At 40.0% G+C, this 26,989-nt stretch overlaps 1 protein-coding gene across 1 annotated transcript; it reads left to right on the top strand.

Annotated features, from left to right (window-relative positions):
• SLC26A3 (solute carrier family 26 member 3) lies at positions 1-26,112 on the top strand. The gene is made up of 20 exons (XM_057733150.1): positions 1-131; positions 627-766; positions 2,116-2,226; positions 2,478-2,650; positions 4,137-4,301; positions 5,716-5,868; positions 6,319-6,401; positions 10,224-10,371; positions 10,483-10,596; positions 10,702-10,779; positions 14,854-14,949; positions 15,936-16,042; positions 17,329-17,398; positions 17,490-17,582; positions 18,901-18,996; positions 19,308-19,541; positions 21,053-21,107; positions 23,744-23,886; positions 23,988-24,053; positions 26,089-26,112. Exons 1-20 carry the CDS (start codon positions 1-3, stop codon positions 26,110-26,112), a joined length of 2,280 nt encoding a protein of 759 aa, XP_057589133.1.
• The last annotated feature ends 877 nt before the right edge of the window (positions 26,113-26,989 follow it).

The raw sequence follows: 26,989 nt of genomic DNA on the forward strand, positions 1-26,989 counted from the left end.
ATGATCGAACCCATCGGGAATCAGTACATTGTGGCCAGGCCAGTGTATTCTGCAAATGCTTTTGGGGAAGAACATAAGAAGAAATACAGACGTCATAAGACATTTCTGGATCATCTCAAAAAGTGGTTCGGGTAAGATATTTTTTAAGCTACCAGCATCAGGAGTAAATGAAGCACTTTCTCTGAAATTTTTAAGCTTCTCAGCTCTTCTTTCTAGCCCACAGTCTCCAGAGTCTTTTTATCTTTGGTTTCCAAACCTCTCACTCCCTGCCAGGGCTAGAAAAGTAGTCTCTGAAATGAACACCAATCTCAGCTCTCAACACAATCTTTCCATATCAGAGGACTGATAGATGAGGACAGAGGAAAATTCTCCATCAAAGTGTTGTAAAGTCAAGCTGAGGATGACAAATAAGTTCTATTGTGGCTAAAGAAAAGCAACATTTTTCTTAAAAAAAAAAATCCTTTGGTGGTGGTCTGGGCAGTCGATATGGGTAAGGAGGTGAATGTTAGTGGGAAAGTTAGTGAAATGATAATACATTATCATCTTTACCAATTTTCCATTTACAATAGGTACTAAACTTAAAATTGGATGTTAATAAACTGAACTGTGGCTTTCAATGTTTTCAGCTGTTCTGCACAAAAGGCCAAGAGAATTGCCCTCTCTTTGTTCCCCATAGCATCTTGGTTGCCGGCGTATCGCATAAAGGAATGGCTCCTCAGTGACATAGTTTCTGGAATCAGCACAGGGCTGGTGGCTGTACTGCAAGGTAACTTTTTTTTTTGAGATATAATTCATGTATCATGAAATTCATCCTTTTAATGTGTACAATTCAGTGGGTTTTTTTTTTATATATTCACAAGTTTGTGCAACTATCACCACCATCTAATTCCAAGATATTTTCACCACAACCATCCCCCAAAATCTCTTGCAATCATTTCTCATCCCCCCTCCATCCACCCCGCTGGCAACAACTTTCTGTCTCAATGGATTTACCTATTCTGGCATTTCATGCAAACGGAATCACAGAATATGTGGTCTTTTGTGTCTGGTTTCTTTCACTTAGGATAATGTTTGCAAGGTTCATCCATGATGTATGGGTACTTCATTCCTTTTTACGGTTGAATAATATTCTACTGTATAGATATACCACATTTTGTTTGTCCATTCTTGATGGACATTTGGATTGTTTTCACCCTGTGGCTTTTACGAATAATACTATTATGAACCCTTGTACACAAGTTTTTGTGTGAACATATGTTTCAATTCTCTTGGTATATATACCTAGGAGTATAATTGCTGTCTCATATAATAACCTACGAGCAATGGTGAGGGTTCAGATTTCCCCACATCCTTGTGACCACTTGTTATTGTCTGCCTTTATTATTTTAGCTATCCTAGTGAGTAGGAAATGGTGTCTCATTGTGGTTTTGATTTGCAGTCCTCTAATGACTAATGATGTTGAGCATCTTTTCTTTTTTCTTTTTTCTTTTGTTTATTTTTTAAGCTCTTTATTGGAATATAATTGCTTTACACTGTTGTGCCAGTTTTTGAGGTACACCAAAATCAATCAGCTGTGTTTATACATATGTTCCCATTGAGCATCTTTCCATGTCCTTACTGGCCATTTGTACATCTTTGGAGAAACGTCTAAGTAAATCTTTTGCACATTTTAAATTAGGTTATATATCTTTTTATTGCTGAGTTGCAATGGTTATTTATATATTTTGGATAATAGACCCTTACCCAAGATATGATTTGCAAATAGTTTCTCATTTTCTGGGTTGTCATTTCACTTTTTCAATAGTATTCTTTGAAGCACACATTTTTACATTTTGATGGAGCCCAATTTATCTGTTTTTACTTTGGTTGGTTACATCATAGGTGTCACTTCTAAGAAACCCTTGCCTAATCCAAGGTCACAAAGGTTTACACCTAAATTTTCTTCTGAGTTTTATAGCTTTAGCTCTTATATTTACATCTTTGATTTACACTTACATTTACATTTGAGTTAATAAAATAGTTTTTAAGGTGCAATCTTAAATACTTGAAGAACCTAATGAAAACTTCTATGATCCCTTTGCATGAAATAAGGACACGATGCTTGTATATTTACAGGTTTAGCATTTGCTCTGCTTGTCACCATCCCCCCCAGCTATGGGTTGTACGCAGCCTTTTTCCCTGTCATCATCTACTTTTTCTTGGGCACTTCTAGACACATATCAGTGGGTAAGTGAATTACTGGGCTCATTAATGCTCATGTTGCTTTTTCTTTATGAATGCCATTAGCCACACATTGTATCAATTCCAAATTGTGCAGAATCCAAGAGAGGAGTCACAGTCTCTTGTAAGAATTAGGACCGGGGCCTGGGAAAGGAGACCAGAACTCCAGACAGCAGCCTTTTTATGCTACATTATGGTTGAGAGAGAATTGTGCTATGGGGAGGCGTAATGATTACAGTTCACCCTCTCTTTATTAGGTCCTTTCCCAGTTCTGAGTATGATGGTTGGAGCAGCAGTCGTGAGATTAACCCCAACAACTGATACAGCTGATCCGACAGTCACTAATAGCTCGTTGACTAATGATTCGTCACTAGATGAGCACAAGGTGATGGTGGCTGCAACGGTCACAATTCTTTCTGGAATCATCCAGGTGAGAATTTTGTCACATAATCTACCCTCCCCAATCTACGTGTCCTAACTGGTGCACATCTTTCTGGTTTTTTTCCTTCCTGCCACCCTTCCGGATTCTTTCCTTTAGTTTATATGCCTCCTGCAGTGGTCCATTGATAATTTAAGAAGAGTCACTCATCACAACTGGAAGTGAAAGGCCAGATCCACTTTGCAAAGATGATTGAACATGGGACTAGAGAGAACGAAAAATGAGAGTGGGGAGGAACATGTGGTGACACATGAAATGCTGAATTCAATAATATACCTGGGAATTGATAGACTCACTAAATAGAACTATGTGCAAGCAACAGAGAAACTGGCAGCTTGGGAACTTTTTTCTTTCCAATTCCTCATTGAAGGACTGGGAGCTTAACGCTTTCAATTGTCCGTGTCAAAGATTTGGAGAAAGCTGAAAAGGATTACGGAGGGGCTTAAAGCCTCAGTCCCAAGCCACACCCCTGCCACCACGCCTGGATTGTGAAAATATCCCTATCCTCAAGATGTTGGAGAGTGAGAATGTCAGACTTCTTAAGATGTTGCCTCAGTTTATGGTCAATGATATCGTTGGTTAAGACCATTCCTTAAAGAAAGAAAAAAAAAGATTCAATTCAAACCAAGACATAAGTGGTGGGTCTTCTTGACAACAGTGGGGTCAGTTCAACAATGGGGTCCGAGTGCATCTCTAATCCTAGTGCCTTTGCAAACTCACAGCTCAGTTTGCTTTTGGGGGACAGGAGTGGAGAGGTAGGCCAAGTGTCTATCCATTTACTTTATCGAAAATCCTGATGCTTTGGGGGAAGGAAGCACTTTGGCCCTCAGCTAAAACCAAGCACTTTTATTTATGTTTGTTTTTTTGGCGCATGGGCTTAGTTGCTCCGTGGCATGTGGGATCTTCCTGGAGCAGGGATCGAACCTGTGTCCCCTGCATTGGCAGGCAGATTCTTAGCCACTGCGCCATCTAGGAAGCCCCAAGCACTTTTGATGTCATGAGCAGCTACATATTTCTTAACGAAAGTCAAGCAACTTGTTTGAGGGAATCTGAATGGATGCTTGCCCATGCATGTGACAGCAGCTGGAAAGGGTAACTGAAAATTCCCTGGGAAAAATCTATGAGGGCTGATGCTAGATAAGATTCTGCTATGAAAGGTTTACGGATGAGTCTCCTAAAGATACCTCACCTTCAAAAGAGGGACGAGAAACCTGTTAGTTCTTGGGGTGTACTGGACTGATGTGCTATTTGAACACGATGTAACATTCCACCTTGGGGGTGGGGAGGTTGGGATGAGGGAGGGAAGCAGAGGGATGTACCTTGAACCGGAGGTGTTCTGGGAGGCAGCAACACTTCTTCAAGACACAGGAGTGGAAGCTGGACCTCCACGTTTTGAACCATTGCAGCGGCTGATCCTTCCGTTTGCTGAGGTGCACTCCGCATCTATGCTAACAAAGGCTCTGCCCTCTCTTTGCAGTTGCTCCTGGGGGTTCTACAGCTGGGCTTCGTGGTGATTTATCTCTCCCAGTCCCTCATCAGTGGCTTCACCACAGCTGCCGCTATTCACGTTTTGGTTTCCCAGCTCAAATTTATTCTTCAGCTGACAGTGCCAGCACACACTGATCCGTTTTCAATTTTCAAAGTAAGTATTCCTTTTGCTTAAAAAATATGGAAATACACGAAATGCACTATCATGCTTCCTGGAGAACTTTCCTTCATGCCTTTCCTGTGGGGCTTACCTACAACTTCCAAGAAATCAACAGGCTGTGAAATGTATTCACATTAAGAAAAAGTGGCAAAGAGAACAACACTGAAAATCTGCCACAGCTACCATACAGCTGATGTGAACAACAGAAATTAAGTACCACTTCTTTTAGATTTGACTCTTCAGTATCTTTAGAAAGAAAAAATGTCGGTGCACGTGATTAAAAGCTTTGTCCCAAGGTTTAAAATCTTTCTCAAAATTTTATTTTGAAAGAAATGTGCTAATTGAGTGGCAATGCTTCCCTGTTTCCGAAAGGCAGGTCTTATTCTTTTGGAACTGAAGTTCTCCTGACTCTTACGCATCCCTGTTTATAAAGCAAAAGGAAATTGGCCAATATGTGAATGGAACAGTGGTTCTTCTCTCCTCTAGAGGATGTACTGTAGAATAGACAGTGCTTTTAGTGCCTCTGAATTTATGTATTTGAGTCCTCACTCTTCTTTCTTTGTGAGTCTAGCTTGTCTCTTTCATTTATCTTTTCAAAAATCCAGCTTTTAGTTCCATCGATTTGTTCTATTGTCTTTTTAGCCTCTGTTTCATTTCTTTCCACTCTGATCTTTGTTATTTCCTTCCTTTTACTGACTCTGGGCTTGTTAGTGCTTCTATCAAGACAGTCTTTGGGAGTCTGAGACAAAACTTGCTCCAAATTGAAACCAGCCCTCTCTCACTCCCATTCAGAGCTGTTCCAGAAGGGTGTCTTTTGGGAGCGATTTGGGATCCAGTTTGGGCCTGCTTGAGCTGTCTGGATCCCATAGATATGGAATCCAACTGGCTTCAAGAATTAAGACCATGAGCAGTGCACAGCTAGCCAGGAAACTATTTTCCAAAAGTGACAGAGTGAGTCAACGAAGAAATATGAGAGGTCTGAACAACAACATCAAAAAAAGGCCAGGAATTAAGGGGATACATACATGCTAAGAAAAACTATCAGAGGTCAAAGGTTATTCCCTACACAGAGCAATAGTGTTGATTATGAAATAAAAAACAATGGCAATGATACCTGAGTAGAAGAGACCATTTATAAAGACGTGAAAAGAATCCAAGAAAATTCAACATTGGGTGAAGAGCATCCCTAAACCGGTGTGGTGACAATGCTATGCTAAATTACCCTTCTCATATCTCCACGCTAGTCCCTACAATTACTTGTGGCTAACATGAGCAGAACAGGGGTTTGCTATCAAGCTGTCCATCCTTTCGCTTCTATGCTTACTTTTATCTACTTGGAATTGATTGTGTTGTATCCAAATTACACATTAATATAGCACTTGAGTGTTTTTTATTTTTATACTTTTAGGTACTAATTTCCATATTCTCACAAATAGAGAAGACTAATATTGCAGACCTTGTGACATCCTTGGTCATCCTACTGGTGGTATTTGTGGTCAAAGAAATAAATCAGCGCTACAAAGCCAAACTTCCAGTGCCTATCCCAATTGAACTCATCATGGTAACTCATCATCTTTAGACTTTCTTCTGTAATTCATTAGTTGTGTTTTTAGGTCAAAAGCCCTTCACCCTCTATAGATCAGGAGGTTTTAGTGGGACAGGCGCCCTCTCTGCAGTTTCTGGGTATAATATTTGGTATGGCTTTCTCTTCATTCAGAATTTAATAACTTGCTTTGATGATTTGGGGTTTATTCTTTCCATGTAAGACAAGGATGGGGCAGAGAGCAGACCTCTGAGAATCCTAGTGATAGACCCATTGGAATGGAGCTGTAGCTCTCAGCTTTGTTGGTACATTAGAATTGCCTAGGGACTTCTCAAAAAGTAGCCAAACCTGAGCTTGAGATTCTTATCTAATAGGTCATGGGGTGGCTTTTGGCCATGGTATTTTTTTCAAAGCAAGACTTTTAGCTACATCTCCCTTTTCTAACTTGGGCAATTTGCTACTTTGCAGACTGTGATCGCAACAGGTGTGTCCTATGGCTTTGACTTCAGAAACAGGTTTAAAGTGGCTGTGATTGGGAAGATGAAAAGTGGGTAAGTGTCTCTCTTATGATGGCATCTCCAAGCACGAATTAGAGAATAAGCAGTAGTGACAGACGACTCCAAGCTGAAATGCACTAACTCAGCTCAGAACCCTCCCTGTATCTGGCATCCATCATGTATCCAGGAGGAAGGCTCACTACTCTCCTTCTAGGAGGGAGTCACAAAGGACATAGCGTCTGCAGTTCTTAATATCAGAACGTTTCTCTGTGTGGAAGAACTCACAAACCAGAGGGGAAGGGACTCACACACAAGTAAAAGTGAGAGACTGAAAGCAGAAAAATAGGCGAATTAAACTTGCGCCTCCTCATAAAAAGAGAACCGAGGGAAACCAGATTTCCTTGGCCATAAATTACTGTAAACAATATGTAGTGTTTCGTTTGAGGTTACTGGAGCCAAGTTCCGACAGTTCAAAGGAGACACTGAAGGAATACCTGCCGCACGCTGCTTGAGCAACGCAGATGGGCACACTCTGTCCTTTCTCAGGATCAAGTTCAAAACAAGCCCAGAGCAACTCTTACCCCTGCAAATGGATGGGAGGTGCAGTTCGTACAAGGAATTGGAAAACGTATTCCATTGCATTTACTGGATTGAGGAGGGAGATCCAGTTTTGTGCTTTTCTTCTCTCTGCCCTCTGACCATAGCATCAATTTCTTCCAACTTGCTTACCAAGGAAAGGTTATATTCCTGTTTAAAAAAAAATAAAAACCCTCCCTTCCTCCCAATGCTTAGGAGTATTTGAGAATTATTCCAGGAATCAGCATTTATATGCATTGCACTGTTGACTTAAAAATAAATTCCATTAAAAGCAAATATATATATTTTTTTATAAATTTATTTATTTATTTATTTATTGGCTGCGTTGGTGCCCACGGGCTTTCTCTAGTTGCAGAGAGCAGAGGCTGCTCTTTATTGTGGTGTGTAAGCTTCTCACTGTGGTGGCTTCTCTTGTTGCAGAGCACAGGCTCTAGATGCACAGCCTTCAGTAGTTGTGGCACATGGGCTCAACAGTTGTGACTCGCAGGCTCTAGAGCACAGGCTCAGTAGTTGTGGTGCATGGGCTTAGTTACTCCACAGCATGTGGGATGTTCCCGGACCAGGGCTTAAACCCGTGTCCCCTGCATTGACAGGTAGCTTCTTAACCACTGCGCCACCAGGGAAGCCCAAAAGCAAATATATATATTTTAAGCAAAAAATATTTTTATCACCAGATAAAAATGTGTTATGCTTGTGATATTTGGATCACAAATATCACTTTTAATTTAAATGGTAGAAATTAGGCTGAAGCTGAAAGACTATTTCTAGGGTTTCTCTCCACTCTGCAACTTTCAAGTGATTACACTTTATTCAAACATCTTGGGGGACACAAACTAGATAAATAGATAGATAGATAGATAGATAGATAGATAGATAGATAGATAGATAGATAGATGATAGATGATAGATAGATAGATAGATAGATAGATAGATTGATAGATAGATACAAAATTAAAAAGGATCTTGGCAGAAGGGTTTTAGAAATAAAAGATAAACTTAAGATCACTGAGTTACAATCTTAGAGACATTACTTGGGAAATATATTTTAAGTGTCAATGCAACCTCTCTCCACAGGGTGTGTGGGTGGGGAAGGGGTGACTCACATTTATAGGTCATTACACTCGACAGAGAGGCAGTGTAGCCCAGTAAGCAAGCTTATGCTTTCTAGAGGCAGGGTGCCTGGGATTTACTTCAGACTCACTTCCTGATCTTGGGCAAATCATTAAACTCTGGGCCTCAATGTCTTTGGCTGTAAAAATGGAGCTAAAAATAGCAGTTATTACTTAGGGTTCTTGTAAGGATTAAGTGAGTTAATACGTGTGCTGTCATGAAGTGCCTGGCCTACCATAAGTGTTCAAACTACATTACTGCTGTTCCTAAGTTAGCACCCAAATTAGGTACTAGGCACTTTACATGCTTTTTACAGTTCTATTTTTTTCTGAGTGATGATCAAGTGGGCCTTTAAAATTTCTGATGATTGCAAATAGAAGTTAACTGGAAGGTAATGATTGTTAATTTTTGCGAATATGCTATTAATGAATATGACACCTTAGAAGTGACTGTGAAGTCACCTACATTGAATGCAGATAACTTGGCTGAAGGAAAGAGATCATTGAAATAGTAAAGGAAACACAAAGGATATATTCAAATTCCAGAGGGACCCTGTAACAGTAGCTTCCAGGCACTTTGGACTTTACAGTGTGTGAATAGTATTCACATTCATTATTTTATTTGACTCTCCCACAAAAATTATGAAGAAAGGAGAACAAGTGTTATTACCATCACTTTACAAATGAGGAACCTGGGTAAGTTAGCAGAGCCAGGAAATGAATCAAGTTTTCAGACTGTAAATCTCTATCACCTCACTCTGCCTGTGGTATTCAGAAGTGAGAACAAAAGAATAATAGCAAGCTTCAGGTTATTTTGGTATAAGATGCTAATTGTAATTGTGCCACTGGTTTTAGATTATGTATATGATATTCCAAGCTAACTTTCTGATTTATGAAAGCCGCAGAATATGAAGTAATAGTGCTTCTTCAAAATTCGAGCTAAAAATTTATTAACATGCCCAAAACATGAATAGCAATTAAAAAAGAGTTGAATGGACCCGATTAACTTACCTCCAATAAGTTCTAGGTCAGAAACAGATGTTTATAGGAGCTGAGCATTTTAGTAAATTGATGCTGAGTTTGGGATAGTTGGACTTTAATACAATTAGTAAATATTATTAATTGCTCTAAGTTCGTGAGTCATAAGCACAGAAGTATCCTCTGTGACTTGAATGTTTTCCTGACACTATCTCAGTTTAAATGGAAACCTGCTCTCCATCAGGGCCACAGTTGGCGCTGGCAGTTCTGCGGCGTGCAGGGCAGAGTCCAGCACCCATCTGTTTGCGAAGGGTTTTCCATGAAAGGTTATTGTTATCGATGGAGGGAAGAATTTCTTGCTTTCCTTGTCTCAGAATTGTGTTTGTTCAAAGAGCCTTCATCCATGGATAATTATTGGAGGCATCATGGGTGATGCTTTGCTACCCAATGTAACAATACAAGTGGGATCTGAGACATTTTGCACGAAGCTTATATTGATCTAAGTGTACACTCTCATGTGGCTATGCTAGCAAAATCATATCAGATTTATCACTATCATTGGACTAGATTTACAATCCTATATCAAATCCAGGCAGCATGGCTTTTCAACAGCTAAGATAACAGATTCCAAGGTTTTCAGGCGTGCTAAATTCTTGCTAGTCATACTCCAAAGGCACAACTCAGCCTCGTTTGCATTCATTCATTCATTGACTTGCTCAACAATTATCGACCACCTGATACATGCTGTGAAGAGTGTTTGGTCCTGGTCCTAGAATGGTGGCCAGTCCTGCTTGGAGTCTAGGTGGAGAATTGGAGGGGGTGGTGGGGGTGGATGGGGCCAGTAGGCATCGAGCACTAGGGAAGCACAGAGAACCTTGCTTCACCCTGACCTTGGGGGGTGAGAAAAGACTTGCTGGAGGGAAGGATGGGGATAAGGGGAATGGTTCAGGCAGGGGAAACAGCAAATGAGAAGCTTTCCAGGTGAGAGGTGATGAGTGATGAGAAACAAAGAAAGCTGGCTATTATAGCTGGAGTATAAATTCTTGGAAGACCGTGTAGTAAGCAAGATGTGGGGGGAGGGGGAAATTGGGACCTTGCTGAGGAATTTGGACTTTTCCTGAGAACAAATGGCTACCTTTGAAGCTTTATAAGCAGGTTGGTGACATTCTGACTTGCTTAATTTCAATTTCAGGTTTCAGGCCCCTATCACACCTAACGCGCAGACTTTCCAAGATACCATTGGAGACTGCTTTGGCATCGCCATCGTTGGCTTTGCAGTGGCCTTTTCTGTGGCCAGCGTCTATTCTCTCAAATACGATTATCCGATTGATGGCAATCAGGTAAACATACAACCGAGGCTGAGTCTAATTAGGCAACTTTAAATACTATTTTGCACGTATAAGATCAGTGGTTCTGCGTCTGAAAAAGATTCCTCCTTGTTCTCCCGGCAGGAGTTAATCGCCTTGGGAGTGGCTAACATATTTGGTGGATCGTTCAGAGGATTTGCAGCAAGTACCTCCCTCTCCAGATCAGGGGTCCAGGAGAGCACAGGAGGCAAAACACAGGTATTGGAGGATCTTTGCTGCAAGGGTCATCCTAGCATGAGTCACTGGGGAGGCGGAGCCCGGGGGAAAGTTGGGTTTGTGATGAGAATGTTCTCATCTTCACAGATTGCTGGCATTCTTTCTGCTGTCATCGTGCTGATAGTCATCCTAGCCATTGGATTTCTTCTGGAGCCTCTGCAAAAGGTAGCACTCCTCTCTCAGGCTGGCGTCTCTCTCCTTTGGGTGACAAAGCAAGGACCCTAGTTCTTAAACTCAGAAAGCACAGACTAAACTAGGAAAATAAGTATCTACAAACTCTCAAGTACTCTTCTTAGCCAATACTCTATGGGCCAGAAATATTTGTTTTTCTCCTGGCACTATTTTATGAATGTTAGGAATGCAAATGTCCAACGACTGTACTCTTACAACTCTACTCTGCCTTATCAACCCTACTGTGCTTATCAACTCTACTCTTCAACCTCTATGTTTGTAGCCCTAGATATAATTAATGTTTAGATAGGAAGGCACCCTGGGACTGCAGCTTCGATATGGATTGATTAAAGGGAAGATTTTCTTAAAGGTTGAGGTCATCAGGGCCTCTATCGAATGCAGAGATTGGTGCTACCAGCCACACAAACTGTTCTTAGGAATACGCCCTGCAGCTCCCAGAGTTTGGTTTGACTCCAAGACCAGAGCTGTCAGCTTGCCGGATGGGAGCAAACAGCCAGACTTTGACGTTGCACCTTCACCCTCGTGCTCCTCTGTCCATCTCTCCTGAACTGTAATTTTTGAGGGTATAGTTTAACGCTTTGTCCACCACTATGGCACCCAGGTTACAAAAATAACAGCAGGCCCTAGAAAACACGGGATCTGCAGGAAACCAGATGACGGTCAATGCATTGCTCTTTGTGGTGGTAATGTGACTTTGAGGTCGTACAGGGGGCGCTGGCTCTAGTCCCGTAGACCCAATTCTAAGCGGCTCTCCCACTTATTATCTGTGTGCTTTGGGCAGATTACTTAACCTCTCTGAACCTCAAGTAGCCCATTTGTAAAATAGGGAGGGAAACAGTACCCACCTCACAGAGTCGTTGCAAACATTAAATGAAATAATGCACGTGAAGTATTTAGCCCAGCGTGTGGCACGTGGTAGACACTTAACAAAGGATAGCCTTTATTGTAAAGCTTATTATTGTCCTTGTTATTCTTTTTCTACAAACATTCTCTTCTACCTCTGACTACACAGGACTTAGAGATAGGACACAGCCCACCAAGTCTGTTGGTTGTTATCCAGGCCTTTTTCCTCGTTGGTTGGTAGCTGGAATGTGAGTTTTGTCCCAGGTTTCTGGAGTTCCGGTGCAGTTACCCCAAAACTGGCCAAGCAGTGCACAGTACTTGTTGCCAAAATTATGCGTTTTTCCTATGATAACCTACTGATTTCCAAAGGAATGGCACAAAAGGAGTCAAAAAGTCACCACCAAAGAAATATTGTGCATAAGAATATATATCTCAATAGAAATAAATGCACACACAAACCCCCCTACATAGAAAATTCTGCCCTGTGTGCTTCTTCCCACGTGCATCCTCGGGCTCTACCTCACCCACTTCAATTTGGAGAAACTAAAAAAACAATTGCCATTTAAAATCCTATCGCTTTTGTGAGCAAACCACACCAACGACACTGTCCAGGATGTTAATCAAAGGCCCTACTTTGTAAAGGATCTATGTGACAATTTCTTCTTAGACCATTGTGTCTGTAATGTTTTTGCTTCATCTGAGTAACTGGTCTGCTTCTCTTTCTCATATGAGGGCAAACCAACCCTAGATGATGGCTAAGAATGGACGTTCCTTGAGCACTTACCAAGCGTCAGCAGAGTTCTAAGCATTTTGCTTATAGTAAATCCTTTTTATCAATTACAGTGTGGATACCCGTTTCCTGGTAAAATGATCCCCCTTTCCTGTCTGTGGCTTCTCAGGGCTCTGTAATCTTTTTTTTTTTTTAAGGGCTCTATTGGGTATGTATTTCACTGTAAATTGCTTCAAATTTTCTTATTTTAATTAAAAATGTTTTTAATTGAAGTATAGTTTACAATGTATTAGTTTCAAGTGTACAGCAATGTGTTTAAATTAGATATATATATATTTACATATATATATATTCTTTTCCAGATTCTTTTCCCTTATAGGTTATTACAAGATATTGAGCAGAGTTCCCTGTGCTCTGCAGTAGGTCCTTGTTGTTTACCTAGTTTCACATTTTTTTTCCCGTGGAATACTGACCAAGCGGGAAATAATGCCTAATGAAAAGAAAAACTGACATGTCTCTTCTACGGGTGGCACTTGACATGTTTTATACTAAAGTCCCCCAAAGCAGGAGGCTTATTGTACGTAGTCCTATGAACCCTTCACACAGCTCTCACGGGCGCGGCATCTTACACAGCTACACTACAGTATCAAAATCAGTACATGGACATCCATACAGTACTGTTAACTAGATTACAGACTTTATCCAGTTTCCCCATTGTTTAACTGGTGTGCATTTGTGTGCAATTTCCTTTTTAAAATTACTTAAGACGATATTTAGTCTTCTAAACAGTGACCTCTATTCTCACAGTGAGCAAATGAACCCGTTAGGCATTAAATTATAAAGGTAACTCGTGAAAATAAAAAATGTCTAGATCGGTTAAACTATCTTTGAGATAGGAAAACACAAACTGTGTTTGGTTTTTTTTTGTACATTTCTTTTATGGTGTGAAAGTAGTCAGTATACAAATTCCATAGTCCATTCAGAATGGAACAGCTGAATTGGGGGCAGGGGTTGGGGGCCTGTTCCTACCATTGTGTTAAAACCCAAATAAGGAACAGAGTGGGCTATTCAGCATTTTTCAGCTTAATGGTCATAATTCCTGCAAGACAAATGAGCTCATTTTGGCATGCCAAGAAACAAAACTCTGAACTGAGTTGATCACCTCTTCGTTTTCTTTTTTCTTTTTTTTTTTTAAATCAGGCTTTTTTTTTTTAATGTTTTATTGGGATTTATTTATTTATTTTAATTTATGTATTTATTGGCTGTGTTGGGTCTTCATTGCTGCACACAGGCTTTCTCTAGTTTCAGCAAGTGGGGGCTACTCTTCCTTGCGGTATATGGGCTTCTCAGTGCAGTGGCTTCTTGTTGCAGAGCGAGGGTTCTAGGCACACGGGCTTCAGCAGTTGTGGCTTGCAGGCTCTGGAGCGCAGGCTCAGTAGTTGTGGTGCACAGGTTTAGTTGCTCTGCGGCATGTGGGATCTTCTCGGAGCAGGGCTCGAACCTGTGTCTCCTGCATGGGCAGACGGATTCTTAACCACTGTGCCACCTAGGAAGTCCCCAGAGCCCTCTTCGTGATTCAGCAGTATCACCATCAGGTTTCTTAAAAGAGGCTGTCACTGTCTTTTCCACTCATTAGCCCATCCACTCATTCGCTGAATAATTATGAAGCCCCTCCCACAGGCATTTACCAAGGTAGCTGCTGGGGATCTAGCAGGGAACAAGGCAGTCGAGGGTCACACTGTCCCAGAGCGTCGGCCTCAAATCTTTGTGAAGTTCTCGGTGACCTCGCCTTCCTCTTACCAAATGTCGTGATTACTGATCATCAGCCAAGGTTTGAATTCTGATTCCAAGACCCAAGCTCCCCAAGGTTTTTGGGGGCTTTTTTTAAAGATTTTTTTTTTGATCTGGACCATTTTTAAGGTCTTTATTGAATTTGTTACAATATTGCTTCTGTTTTATGTTTGGGTTTTTTTGCTGCGAGCCACAATCTTAGCTCCCCGACCGGGGATCAAACCCGCACGCCCTGCATTGGACGGCAAAGTCTTAACCACTGGACCACCAGGGAAGTCCCTCTAAGTTTTTGTTTGTTTTTTAAACAAAGAGCACCCCCCCACCCCCCGCCCCCGCCACCTACAGTAAATAGACACACACTAGATTATCTCTGCTTGGAAAGAATTTCTTTCAATCATAGGTCTTCAGATCTGCCTTTCTCTGACCCAAGGTACAGGCGAGTAAGTGCTATCAGATCATCTATGGCATGTCCCTATCACTATGGTGGGGCCAAAATCATGCCTAGGGACAGGTCAGAGTCTCAGGTCTGGTGCTTGTGCATGGCATTGCACACCTGAAAAGGGTGTATCCTTTGATAGGCTTTGAGGCCCTTGAAAGGACTCACTTATCTACAACCTTCACCTTTGCTTCTATATGTTTATTGGATTATCTCAAAGTCCATCTGCTCTTTATGCTTTTCACAGTCTGTCCTGGCAGCTTTAGCACTTGGAAACTTGAAAGGAATGCTGATGCAGTTCGCGGAAATACGGAGATTATGGCGAAAGGATAAGTATGATTGTGTAAGTAGAGGCGATGGTATTTGAAAGAAAGGAATCAGAATGGCATTTTAATGCTGATGTAAAATGCATATTTATTTTGTAAACGAAGTGAAATTTTGTTTCTGTTTGTTCAAATAACCTGAGTTTGTTTTATTTGCTATCTTGAAACTGCATACACTAATGATTATTCTCTGGGATTTTAATGTGAAAGGATGAGCTACTTACAAGTAGGAAATGGTCCATGAAACACAAGGAGAGAACTTCTTAGATCTGTTCTAAAAATTCTTGCAGTCATCTTGAACGCCATAGAAACCCTCTGAATCTTAGGGTACGAATTGCTTCTGTTCTACATTACATCATATGTTAGTTTCCAGAGAATCTGTGAAGAACTTAAATTCTGAATACTCCTTTTGGAAACACTGTATTAAGGCTCCCCTCGCTCTCAACATACCTTGCTATGAGAAGCTGTGTCCCTAATGATATCAGGGTCAAAGTCTGTGGTGTGAAAAGGCTTGTTAACACAGCCTATGGTACTTAAGCATAAAGTAACAAGCCACACTTGGCTTAGTTTTGCTGCTGATAGATCAGCGTTAGGGATTTTAACACTTTTTTGGCATGTTAGGAGTCTGGTGGAGATAGTAGCCTTTAGTTAAATCAGCAGACCAAAAATAAGAGATTAGTCCAGGCTCTACCAGTTAATTTGCTGATTTTAACAAACGGCAGCTGGTTCTGGAATTTTAGCAGTGACAGATGCAATCATTTCCTTAACTGGCTCAGGGATGGGATTAGAAATGGATACACTCTTAGGATTTTTGCAAAGATTTGCCTGTGTTTCTGCAGCTCGGAACTGAGCCAGCAGAGATGACCTCAAGGCAGGTCTCTTCTGCTGTGCACTCCCAGCCTCTGCTTTGAGCCCTAGAAGTTCATGCTCTCTTATAGCTCTGGACCTCGGACACTGTACTTAAATCAGAGTAAACTGTGGTGTATGTGTTGCCTTCTTTTGACAGCTAATTTGGGTCATGACCTTCATCTTTGCTGTTGTCCTGGGGCTCGGTTTGGGCCTGGCAGCTAGCGTGGCATTTCAGCTCCTGACTATCGTCTTCAGGACCCAGTTGTAAGTGCTCATGGCGGTCTGTATCCTTGCAGGCTTCGACCTGCCCTGGTGGGAGGAGAAAAAAACCTGTCACTGGTTAAGGGGAAAGCAGTTGAGTTGATAGATATGCAAATCTATCAAGATTGGCCAATCTGGGACTTCCCTGGTGGTCTAGTGGTTGACTCCTTGCTTCCAATGCACGGGTTGCAGGTTTGATCCCTGGTCAGGACGCTAAGATCCCACAGGCTGCTGCAGCTGGGCGGGGTATGGGGGAGAAGAGAAGCTTGGCCAATCTATTCTGCCTCACCCCAAGGCCTGAAGGCAAAAGAATGGCCCAACCTTAGAGCATCAATCAGATCTTACCAATCGTTGGTCCGCTCCCTGCTTTGACACCAATTCAAAGAAATCGTAAATCTCTGAGTCTGTTTACCTAGCTGTAAACTGCAAGTAATTCAGTTTTGAGCCGGTTTTCTGTCTTTGCCTCAGACTTGGTAAACACGGGAAAGTGTTCCTGAGAAGATTCTGAGATTCTCCATGTCTCGGGGAGGGTTGTTCCTCCAGACAGGTTGTTAGATTGGACTCCCACCTGGAAATCACGGAGCTGGATTAGAGAACTTTTCAAAGGCCCCTCTCACCCTAAAGTGCCACAAAAGCCACTTAGAATTTTTGATTTTTAACAGAATTCCAGTCCGAGCATCTTTTGGATTCTTAAATCTCTGCCACATAATGTCACCACCATGTGGTCACTCAGCCTGTGTTGGATTCCATGGCATGACAGAGAGATAAGGCTTGTTGGGATCTAAGGGGTTCTAGAACAGAAGGTGTCATCACAGTCAAGGTTGATCCTGGACTGACGGAATACATTTACATTGAGACGTTCTCTCCCTCTTTTATTCATTTTATTTTCATTCATTTCTTGGGGACCCATCAAACACAGAGACAAACTGGGTGGTCACAGGCAAATCATAATACGTCTTCACGTCCTCATCTGTACAAGGTGATCGAATCTGCCTTATTTCACTGAATAACTGTTATGTTTAGAATCAAAATGGCAAAGGCATATGGCATCACTTTGTAAACTGGTTGTGGTAGATGGGAGGGGAGGCACGGTTCCAGGAGCTGTGGGAGGGAAAGTCAAACAAGGCGTTTGCCCTCCAGGGCATGATGGTGTGAGGATTCCCCAACCTTTAAAACTGAGAAAGGGAGCCCATTCGGGGAGGCTAGGAAAACGTCGACATTAACCTCGTAGGCCTAACAAATATGCTTGAATGAGTCCCTGATTCACTTGGTGTTCATCTTCCCTGCAGTCCCAAATGCAGCATGCTGGCTAATGTGGGAAGGAGCAACATCTATAAGAACAGAAAAGATTACTCTGAAGTAAGGAGGAGGAATCTTTTGCTTTGATTTGTTAAATGATATGAACATAAATCTCATGGGCGCCATCTAACATGACTTCTCTGCCTTTCAGATGTATGAGCCAGAAGGCGTGAAGATTTTCAGATGTCCATCTCCCATTTACTTTGCAAACATTGGTTTCTTTAAGCACAAACTTATCGATGCTGTAAGCTTTGGGGTTATTAATTTTTTTAAATTCCACTGAATATCTAGGAATGAAATGCTTGTCTGCGACAGGAGGGTCATTGATTTCACATACGTTGAGGCTGGGTTGTGTTCATGTTTTTGTATCCTAGGTCCCAGGGCAGGTGGAACTACCTTATAAGGGGTCCATTAATATGTTGGGAAATGAGACTCTTTATATAAGGTCCAATACAGAGGCCCTTTTTATTAAATTCTGCTGTAAAGTAAAAAGATTTACCACAAGATTTTGGGATGCTGGTTTTTCATAGATGGTCTCCTACAGATTTTCTTTGGGAATCAACTTCAGAAGCAAGAGTGTTTAATATTTGACAGCATCATTGAAGATAGGATAGAAAATGAATACTTATAAGTGAAATGAATAAGTATAATGTAAATCAGTATTTAACACTAAATAACAACTAGTGTCCCTGGTAGACTGGAGAGAAGCTGACAAAGCAGCAGACTTTAAGGTTAAGAAACAAAAGCTCAGCACTCAGTCTTTCACATGCCTTCTGGTCCACTCTGTACCTTGCACAGAGCTTCTGCCTTAAGCCCTAACTATTCTTACTCATTTGTTATGCATCAAATATCTTTCTACCCAACTTTTTTTTTTTTTTTTACAAAAATGGGATCATATTGTCTACCTGGCTTTAGATACTGTCCTTTTAACTTAATCTGGTATGTTTCCATCTCACTACATTTTTTTGTCAAGGACTTTTTATTACATAATTTGATCCTCCTTACTTATTACTCTGGAGCTAAATATTACCGCAATAAGAACACGTTTGTTTTGAAAAGGGAAGAAAGGAAGGTTACCCTCGGATCTAACATTAAAATCATAAAATAAGATCTTATAATAGTAGATATTATAAAATATAATCATATAAATTTTAAGTGAATAAAAAGTATCTAGAAGCAGGATACTAATGAGATGCCACTCATATTCAACGTATAGAAAAAAATAAAATAAAATAAAATTCCCTAAGGGTTGTGTGGGCCAAAAACAAAAATGAAAAATTCAAATAGAATGTAGACCCATTCGTGGATAATTTAGGGATAAAACCTGGATGGTACAGAGGTTTTTGAATGTTAATAACTTCATACAGGCTGTGCAGACCATAGGTCTGATATAATGCTCTCAATGATGATGTTTAGACCACTTTTCAATTTTATTACAAATATTTTTGTTATGTGCCCCAGTCCCTCAACCCATCCCACTTACTTATGCTATATAAGTAGAATTATGCTATATAAGTAGCAGAATATTCATCATTCTTGTAACACAGCAATGGGCTTTTCAGGTTGGCTTTAGCCCACTTCGAATTCTTCGCAAGCGCAACAAAGCTTTGAAGAAAATCCGAAAACTGCAGAAGAAAGGCCTGTTGCAAGTGACACCGGTAAGCTTCCCACATTTCTGCGTATTACAGTTAAAAGCTTAGTACGATGTAGTTCAAGAGGCTGGTTCCATTCCTTTAAGCAAAATGCCAGATAAACTAGGTACTTCGTGTGCCAATTAGTGTCATGTTTTTAAGGATCTCCTTAAAATTGTATTCTCCTGGGAAAATTTTCATCCTCCAAATAAAAGAGTTTACAGTCCCATCACTTGACCTAACTTTGAATCTATGCTTCAGAAATTCACTGGTTATCCTTGACATACAGTGTTTTTCTGGGTCACAGTTTTTATGCATATTAGTATCCTCTCTTGCAGAAAGGATGTATATGTACTGTTGATGGCTTTAAAGATTCTGACGAAGAGCTGGACAACGATAATATAGAAGAATTAGATCAGCCCATCAATACCACAGACCTGCCCTTCCAGATAGACTGGAACACTGATCTCCCTCTCAACATCGTGGTCCCTAAAATCACCCTCCACAGCCTCATTCTTGACTTTTCAGCAGTGTCATTTCTTGATGTTTCTTCAATGAGGGGTCTCAAAACGGTAAGTTCTTTATTCTGAATGGAAGCAACCAGGCAGTGACTTAAAGGTAAAAAAGTTGTATTTGTGGAGGGATGCCCCTTTAGATAACACACGCTTAAAGTGGAAGTAAATTTTAATCTTAGAATATTTCATGGCGGGAGTGCAGGTGGGGCGTGTTCAGAGAACTCTTTAAAGGTACATTTCCCATGAGACTGCATATAATTTCTAATGTACGCTTACAGACAAAGATGCTTACAACCCTATTAAGTTCCAGTTCTGCAGTGCCTTCAAATCCTTGCGGGTGTTGTATTTAAACTGACCTGAAATAGAGAAGGTCTTGGGAAAAAATGAAATAGTGGATCCTTTTTTTCTCCTCACCTGTCATAAGCCAATGAGATTTCACTTGGCTATATAACAATGTGGAGTTTTTTTAAAGTAGATATATGAAAGAATAATGTCTCATGTGTTTTAAAAGCAGAACTGTAACAATCAGGTTGCAGGCTGTTTTCTTCCCACAGTTTTGTCAGCATTTCTGAAATAAATGAGTTTCTAACAGAAATACAGAAACAGATGTAAAGAAAATTTAAGAATTCCACGTCCCCTTCTTTTGCTCTTTTTTTGTTTTGCTTTGCTTTTTTGTTTATTTGTTTGTTTTACAGAAATCTGCCTACATAAAAACTGAGCTAAGATCTATTAAGTATAGGTGAACTGGATATAAAATTAGAAAATAGGATCAATTTTATTTCCTTCAAACTTATCTTTAAAAAAATGTTAACATCACATAACTTTCGAGACTGCTTGCTTTTTCTTTTTCTTTGCTTTTGTCTGTTTATTTTAGCTTTGGAGGAGGAAATACCCACACATAAAGTTTATTTTTTGATCTTGGCAGTATAGCACAAAGGACAGCGACACTGCTTAGGTTTCCTTAAGGTCCTAATTCTTACTTCAGCCCAGTAGAGGCTCTAAAAGTGTTTATTGATGATAATAGTGATATTAATGATCACCTAAATTGATCAACAGTACAAGCTACTGTTCTTACCTTATATGACCTTATTCATACAGCTACTGGCATTTGTTCTTAGCTTAGAGACCAGGAAAATGGATAAAGATTCATTGGTGCTAGATACATCCAGGAACTATGGACAGGAATAAAGAACAACACATGGGTCGTGGGGTTTTTTAACTTTTATATAGATAGAAAGGTCTCTGAGTCAAGATCATCCCATGGAAGAAACTGTTTTAAAATTAAATCAGAGTTCATCTTGTGAGTCAAGGCAGAACATCATTCCCATCATTTCAAGAATGATCATCTTCAACTTCTTACTGAAGAGGAGAGTTCTTTCCTTTGGGTTTCTTTCTTTCCGTCACAGAGCCTTGCTATTAACTTTAATGTTTCTATACTATCATGTCTTTTCAAAATGTAAAAGGCTCTGAAAGCAACATATCACCATAAGACACGATTATGATAGTTTTCTTTACGCTTCTGACAAGTGAAACTGTTCCCTAAGGAAGATCTACTTTCTTTTTAACAGATTTTGCAAGAATTTATCAGGATCCAGGTAGATGTGTATATTGTTGGAACTGATGGTAAGTTGTTTCATTTTTATGTTCTGACAATCCCTTCAGGCTCACTGCTAACTCTCAACTTAGCTCCTCCAAAGAAAAAACACTTTTTATGATCACCAAGAAGGAAATCTGATTTGTAGATTTCCAACAGAAATCTCCAGGGAAACAGCATCTTTATGTTTGAGTTATGTCAATATGTAGTTAACTTCATAATTTGAATCCTAGTTTAATAGGCAGCTAAGAGTGACTATATAACCATTGTTTACTCTGAACTTCCTAGAAAAGTAGGCGTGTTTTCTCTCTTCCTCGCCTCCCTTGATTCCTCAGCCCATAATTACCTGGTTTCTGCTTTACCTCGCTGATGAGGTTGTCCTTGCCAAGGTCATCAGTAATGTCCAGGTTGTCAAGATCAACCACCCCCTTCCCAGCCTCATTCTCTTTGAGCTTACTTTAGCATCGGGCCCTTTCTTTGGACTCTGTTTCCCTGACTTCTACAAGACCATTTTTTCTGAGTCCTCTCCCACTACTCTCAGAGCTTCTCAGTGTCTGCCACTGGTTCCTCTCCATGCAGCAGTCAGTCTTCCCCAAGGTTGAAACCTAGACCCTATAGTTCTAATTCCATGGACTCTTTTCAAGTCAATCTCTTACATGCTTTATGACTGTAAGTATGTCTACATGTTAATGAATCCACAAACTATACCTCCAGCTCAGACCTTTTTTCTGAGCTGCAGACCCATGTAGTCAACCATCTGGATGTCCTCCAAGTACCTGAAATACACGTTTTCAAAACTAAATATATTACCCTCCCTCCCAAAACTACTCCTTATCCTTTTCTATCTCGATCACTTCATCACCACACACCCACCCAGTTGCCCAAAGTAGAAACCTTGGAGCCATCTTTAATTTCTCCTCCCCATCCTTGTATATTCAGAGTCACCATAAATATTTCCTATTGAATCAGTCTCTTCCTCTCCATTTTACAGCCTTAATCCAGATCCTTATCATTTCTCATCTAAGTCCTCTGGAAAAACTAATCAGTGTCTTTGTCCAACCCTAGAATGTTTTTCCATGCCATTTTCTGACTCATCCCATTAATCTTTCCCATGAAGCTTATAATCTAGTGGGAATGCCTGATAATAAATAAATAAAAAGGTATCTCATAATGATAAGTACTGTGAAGAAAAGAGCAGGATAAGAGACATAGAACAACAGGGGTAATGCTGTTTTAATCAGGTGATCAAGGATGTCCAGGAATACGACATTTGAGCCGAGACTGGAATGAAGTGAGGGAGACAAACTTAACAGCATCTTGGGGAAAAACATCTTAGGGAGAGAGGAGGACAAGTGAATTGAGGGAGGCATGAAACTGGCATCTTTAAATTTTGCTCTCTACTGGCTCCTATCCATAAAATCTACAGATATATTCTAGTTTCAAGGGTTCCTTATAATTAAAAATATTCTCAATCTCTGTAACCCTTTAATCTCATAAACAACTTCACGCCTCTATCATCCCAGGTCTTTTGAAAGCATCCCTTCTTGCTGCCTCTGCTGCCTGGCATCCCTCTCAGTCCTTAATTAAGACCACCTTCCGTCCCACTGCGCGCTACCCACCTGCATCCTGGGTTCTGGCAACAATGCTCTCCTCTCTCCCTCTCCCTCAGCCACTACTAGGTCTTGTTGATGTTGAAAGTTTGCCTGTGAACAGACTTTCCCTCCTCCACGCTTTTGTACCTTCTCTTCCTCCTTCTTTCTCCAAATTCTAGGCATTCTTTTAAATGGTATCTGCATCTTCAAGTTTTCCCAGAATCCTGCCAAAAGGAAACAACCTTTACCCTTCTTTCTCTGAATTTCCATAGCACACGATCTGTGCCTCTCTTATTCATTTGACAAAAATGTGAGCACCTACTATGTGTTGGGCATTATTTTAAGAGCCAAGAAAACGTTAATGAAAAATGTCAGATTGCTTCCTGCCTTTATGATTCTATAACACTTTTCCTTTCATTAAGATAGTATATAAGTGCTCTATCTTCACTCCAGGGCAAGATTCATGTCTAATTTAGCTTTTGATTCTTCATATTACCCAGCCATAGCTTTGCATATAAAAGATGTGAGGTAATATTTGGTTGAGTTATCTGTGCAAACAATGTTGGTTAGTGCTTAGAAGAACAGAATTCCTCAAAGATGACTAGAGAGGTAATGTAGGGTGCCAAGGAAGATGTGTTCTGACGGTACCCAGCAGCTTTGGGAAAATGGACTAAAGTAATTAACTAGTAAATCCAGAAACACAGCACTGGTCCATGAGTAGACATTCTATTTTAGCAGAATCTCAGCTTTTAGTAAGAAGCCACATTTGATGCTCCAGTCATTAACGAGGAAGATTAACTCACAAGGCTCCTGCCTAAAAGTTTTTCTCATTTGAACCTTTTCCTTCTTTTTTTTTTTTTACACAAAGGCATTATGTGTGTAATTTCCTTAGAAAAGTGTCCTTTATTTCCAGAAGACATTGTACTAATGGTACACTGGTATCATACCATTGCAACCCCTAAACATTTAACCAAAATGCATATTTGCAAATGGAAGTTCAATCCCCAACCTCAAGGAGAAACCCGTGGCCAATTACTTCTTCCTAACTGTTATTCATTCTTTCCTCTTTTCAGATGACTTCATTGAGAAGCTTACACGATGTGAATTTTTTGATGATGAAGTCAAGGACTCAATATTTTTCTTAACAATCCATGATGCTGTTTTGCATATTTTGATGAAGAAAGATTACAGTACTTCTAAGTTTAATCCCAGTCAGGTACCAGCTTTTTGGCGACTTTCACATTTGTATAACCAACCATCTGTGCTTCTTTAAAAAGAATACATCCCTAATCCATAATTCCATCCTCGTTTTCTCAGGAAAAAGAAGCAAAATTTGATTTCACCATAAATACAAATGGAGGATTACGTAATCGGGAATGTCAGGTAAGATTTTTCAACAGGTTTACCTGTATCTAGACATTAGGACAAAAAACTTTTTTAAATAGTTGAGGCCTCTTCCAGCATGCCACAGAAAGTCCAGCACCTGTTTGAGCCTCTGTGCCTCATCCCTAGAAAATTGAAACAATAAAAAAAAGAGAGAGAGGAAGGAAGGATGGACGGACAGACGGACGGACGGATGAGAGAGGGAGGGAGGAAAGAAGGAAGGAAAGAAGGAAGGAAGGAAGGAAGGAAGGAAGGAAGGAAGGAAGGAAAGAGAAAGAAAGAGAAAGAAAAAGAAAGAAAGAAAGAAAGAAAGAAAGAAAGAAAGAAAGAAAGAAAGAGAGAAAGAAAGAAAGAGAGAAAGAAAAAGAAAGAAAGAGAAAGAAAGTCAGTTGAAGCAATGCCAATCTCATAGGGACTTTGTGGGGAAATAAACTCAGACCAGTACAAAAAGGATGGAAAATTATGATACTAGATCTCAGTGCAATATTGAGCATATAGAGAGAGAGCACTTTATGTTTTCAAAGTACTTACAAGCAAGATCTTATTCTGGTCTTGTCATAATCCAGGAAGCAGAGAAGGAATTACTATTTCCATCTACAGATGAACTCATGATGGAGCTGAGAAGCTAATGTACACCTCCTGAGCCCCAGATGCACAGGAAGCCCCTAGACAGTGCCTAGCCCAGCACTGAAAGTTAGGTTCCTTTACTTCCTTACTAGAAAGAGTTGCCAAATCATCATTTAACTGGATAGTGCCATTTCATTCTAGAACATTCATTTCTAGACTATTCACCCCTTTAAGTGAGTGCTTTTCCACTTTGGGAAAAGCAGAACTACAAATCAAAACAGGTATCTGCCATAAGGCAAGTATATGGTAGGTGCACTACATTCATGATCTCCATCCTTACAACAACATGCACAGAAGGTATCTTCATTTCACAAATGAGGAAATTAGAAGGGCTCAGAGAGCTTAACTAATTTGCTTAAGGTCATACACCAAAGTGACAGCAACAGGATTTGAAGCAAGATCTGTCTGATGTCAATATCTATGCTCTGCACACTGTATTATACTGGCTCTATCCTTTGGTGAAAAACTAACGGAAGTGAGGGTCCTGAGAAAGAATCTAATGATTGTCTTCAAGTATGGGAAGGGCTGGTGGTATTTCTTTTATTTGAAGAAAGGTCTAAGAATAGCAAAAAGGAATTTAAATTAGAAATGAAACAATGTATACCATAAGATAACCCTGGATGATTAGTAAGAGTTTTATCAAATAGGAAAAGCTTGGATGAAAAAGCCATTCTAGAAAGTTACATAGACCTGAGGGGCAGAAGAGAGTCATGAATCTGTTACCCAGGGCTGTTTTCCACAGAAACCCACATCCAGCACCTTGCCTGAGGCCCTTATAAAGAGAGCCTTACCAGAAACCCTCTGCCCAGTAGTTGCATTCAGAATTATCACCAAGTTTTAAAGGATAAAGTATAGGAACAGAATTTAAACCTGATGTCTGAGCAAAGCTTTAGAACCAACTGTCGAACAGAATGTAGTCAATACCATCCTGTACCTGTTTCCCTATATTGAAAATAAAAGAAACATTTAACACGAGCTCCTTGCATTGCTTAGAGAAAGATAAATCAGCAGTCGTGGTTAGGCCACCAGTGGTGATTTATGTAAAAGTTTAGTGTCCCTGACCAGCACACATAGCCCCTAGGAGTTTGGGTGGCCCCTGCAACAAATGTGAAGAAATATATTACTACAATACATTATATTGTTATTTTGGTCAAGTTACATTAGGCCTTTGAAAGATACACTTCTATTACAACATGGTATCACATGGGTCTACGTTAACCAAGTAGCCAGGGAAGGTATTTGATCATTAAAATTGAAGACAAAAAATTTGTAGGTGACTCTGGTAAATTCTAGCTCCCAATTTTAATCAGCTTGGCCATGTTTACTCTTTTAAAATACAGGATATGGTTATTAAAAGGGACAGAACTTAACAAGTCTTTTAAAATAAGAACTTTCTGTCTTCTTCCAGGTACCCACTGAAACAAAATTCTAATCAAAAATATAATTCAGAGGGATCCTCATCTGACTGTCACATAAAGAACAACTTCATACCCAGAAAGTTATTGATAAGTTCATACATTGTATGAAGAATATTTTTATTTGACAGAAATTATGTTTCAAACTTTGGAACGAGATTGTTCTAGCATGGTATATTTTTCACATATCTAGTAGGCAATTATGTAAATACTCTTAATTTTATAACTTGTAGATTTACCAAAGGAAAATTATTTTGTTAATATGTATTTTTATTGCACTGACAGATTTCCATCCAAGTCACTACCTTTGTGCATATTTTGCAGTACATTTGCACCACCGCTTTGAATCTTGTAATTTATATAGTTCATACTAATATATATCCATTAAAAAAATCAATTGTATAGTGGGTGTGTCTTGTTTTGTTAAATGTGTTAGCTTTCTGAAACATGCTTGCTGTGGGTTCTCTTTATAGTGATCTGACTGGAAACCAGCTACATGAGAATCTTCTAAACCTCCTACAATGAGACTTCTTTGCCCAGATTTTATGATTACTATAGCTTTTTAAAGCACGCAACCTCCTATCCAGATTTAGATACAATCCTTCTAATGTCCTATCTGTAACTATAACTAGTTTTTGACTCTTTCTTCACTACTGGTCATTATTTGTAACTCACAGGGTAACAGCTCTAGAGCTCAATTTAGCTGGAGAATGAGATTCAGCATGTTTCTCTTTTTAGCTGGCATTGTTCTTGGTGCAAATTTGTATTTATTTTATGTAACAGAAATTAAACATCATCATCAACAGAAAAAGATTCAGTGGCCTCTGTTCAACACTGAACCAGCTTGTCAATGGGAAAAGTCGTCCCAATTGTTTTAGATCTCACCCCTAAATG

The sequence above is a fragment of the Hippopotamus amphibius genome, chromosome 4, assembly GCF_030028045.1.
Source record: "Hippopotamus amphibius kiboko isolate mHipAmp2 chromosome 4, mHipAmp2.hap2, whole genome shotgun sequence".
Taxonomy (NCBI): domain Eukaryota; kingdom Metazoa; phylum Chordata; class Mammalia; order Artiodactyla; family Hippopotamidae; genus Hippopotamus; species Hippopotamus amphibius.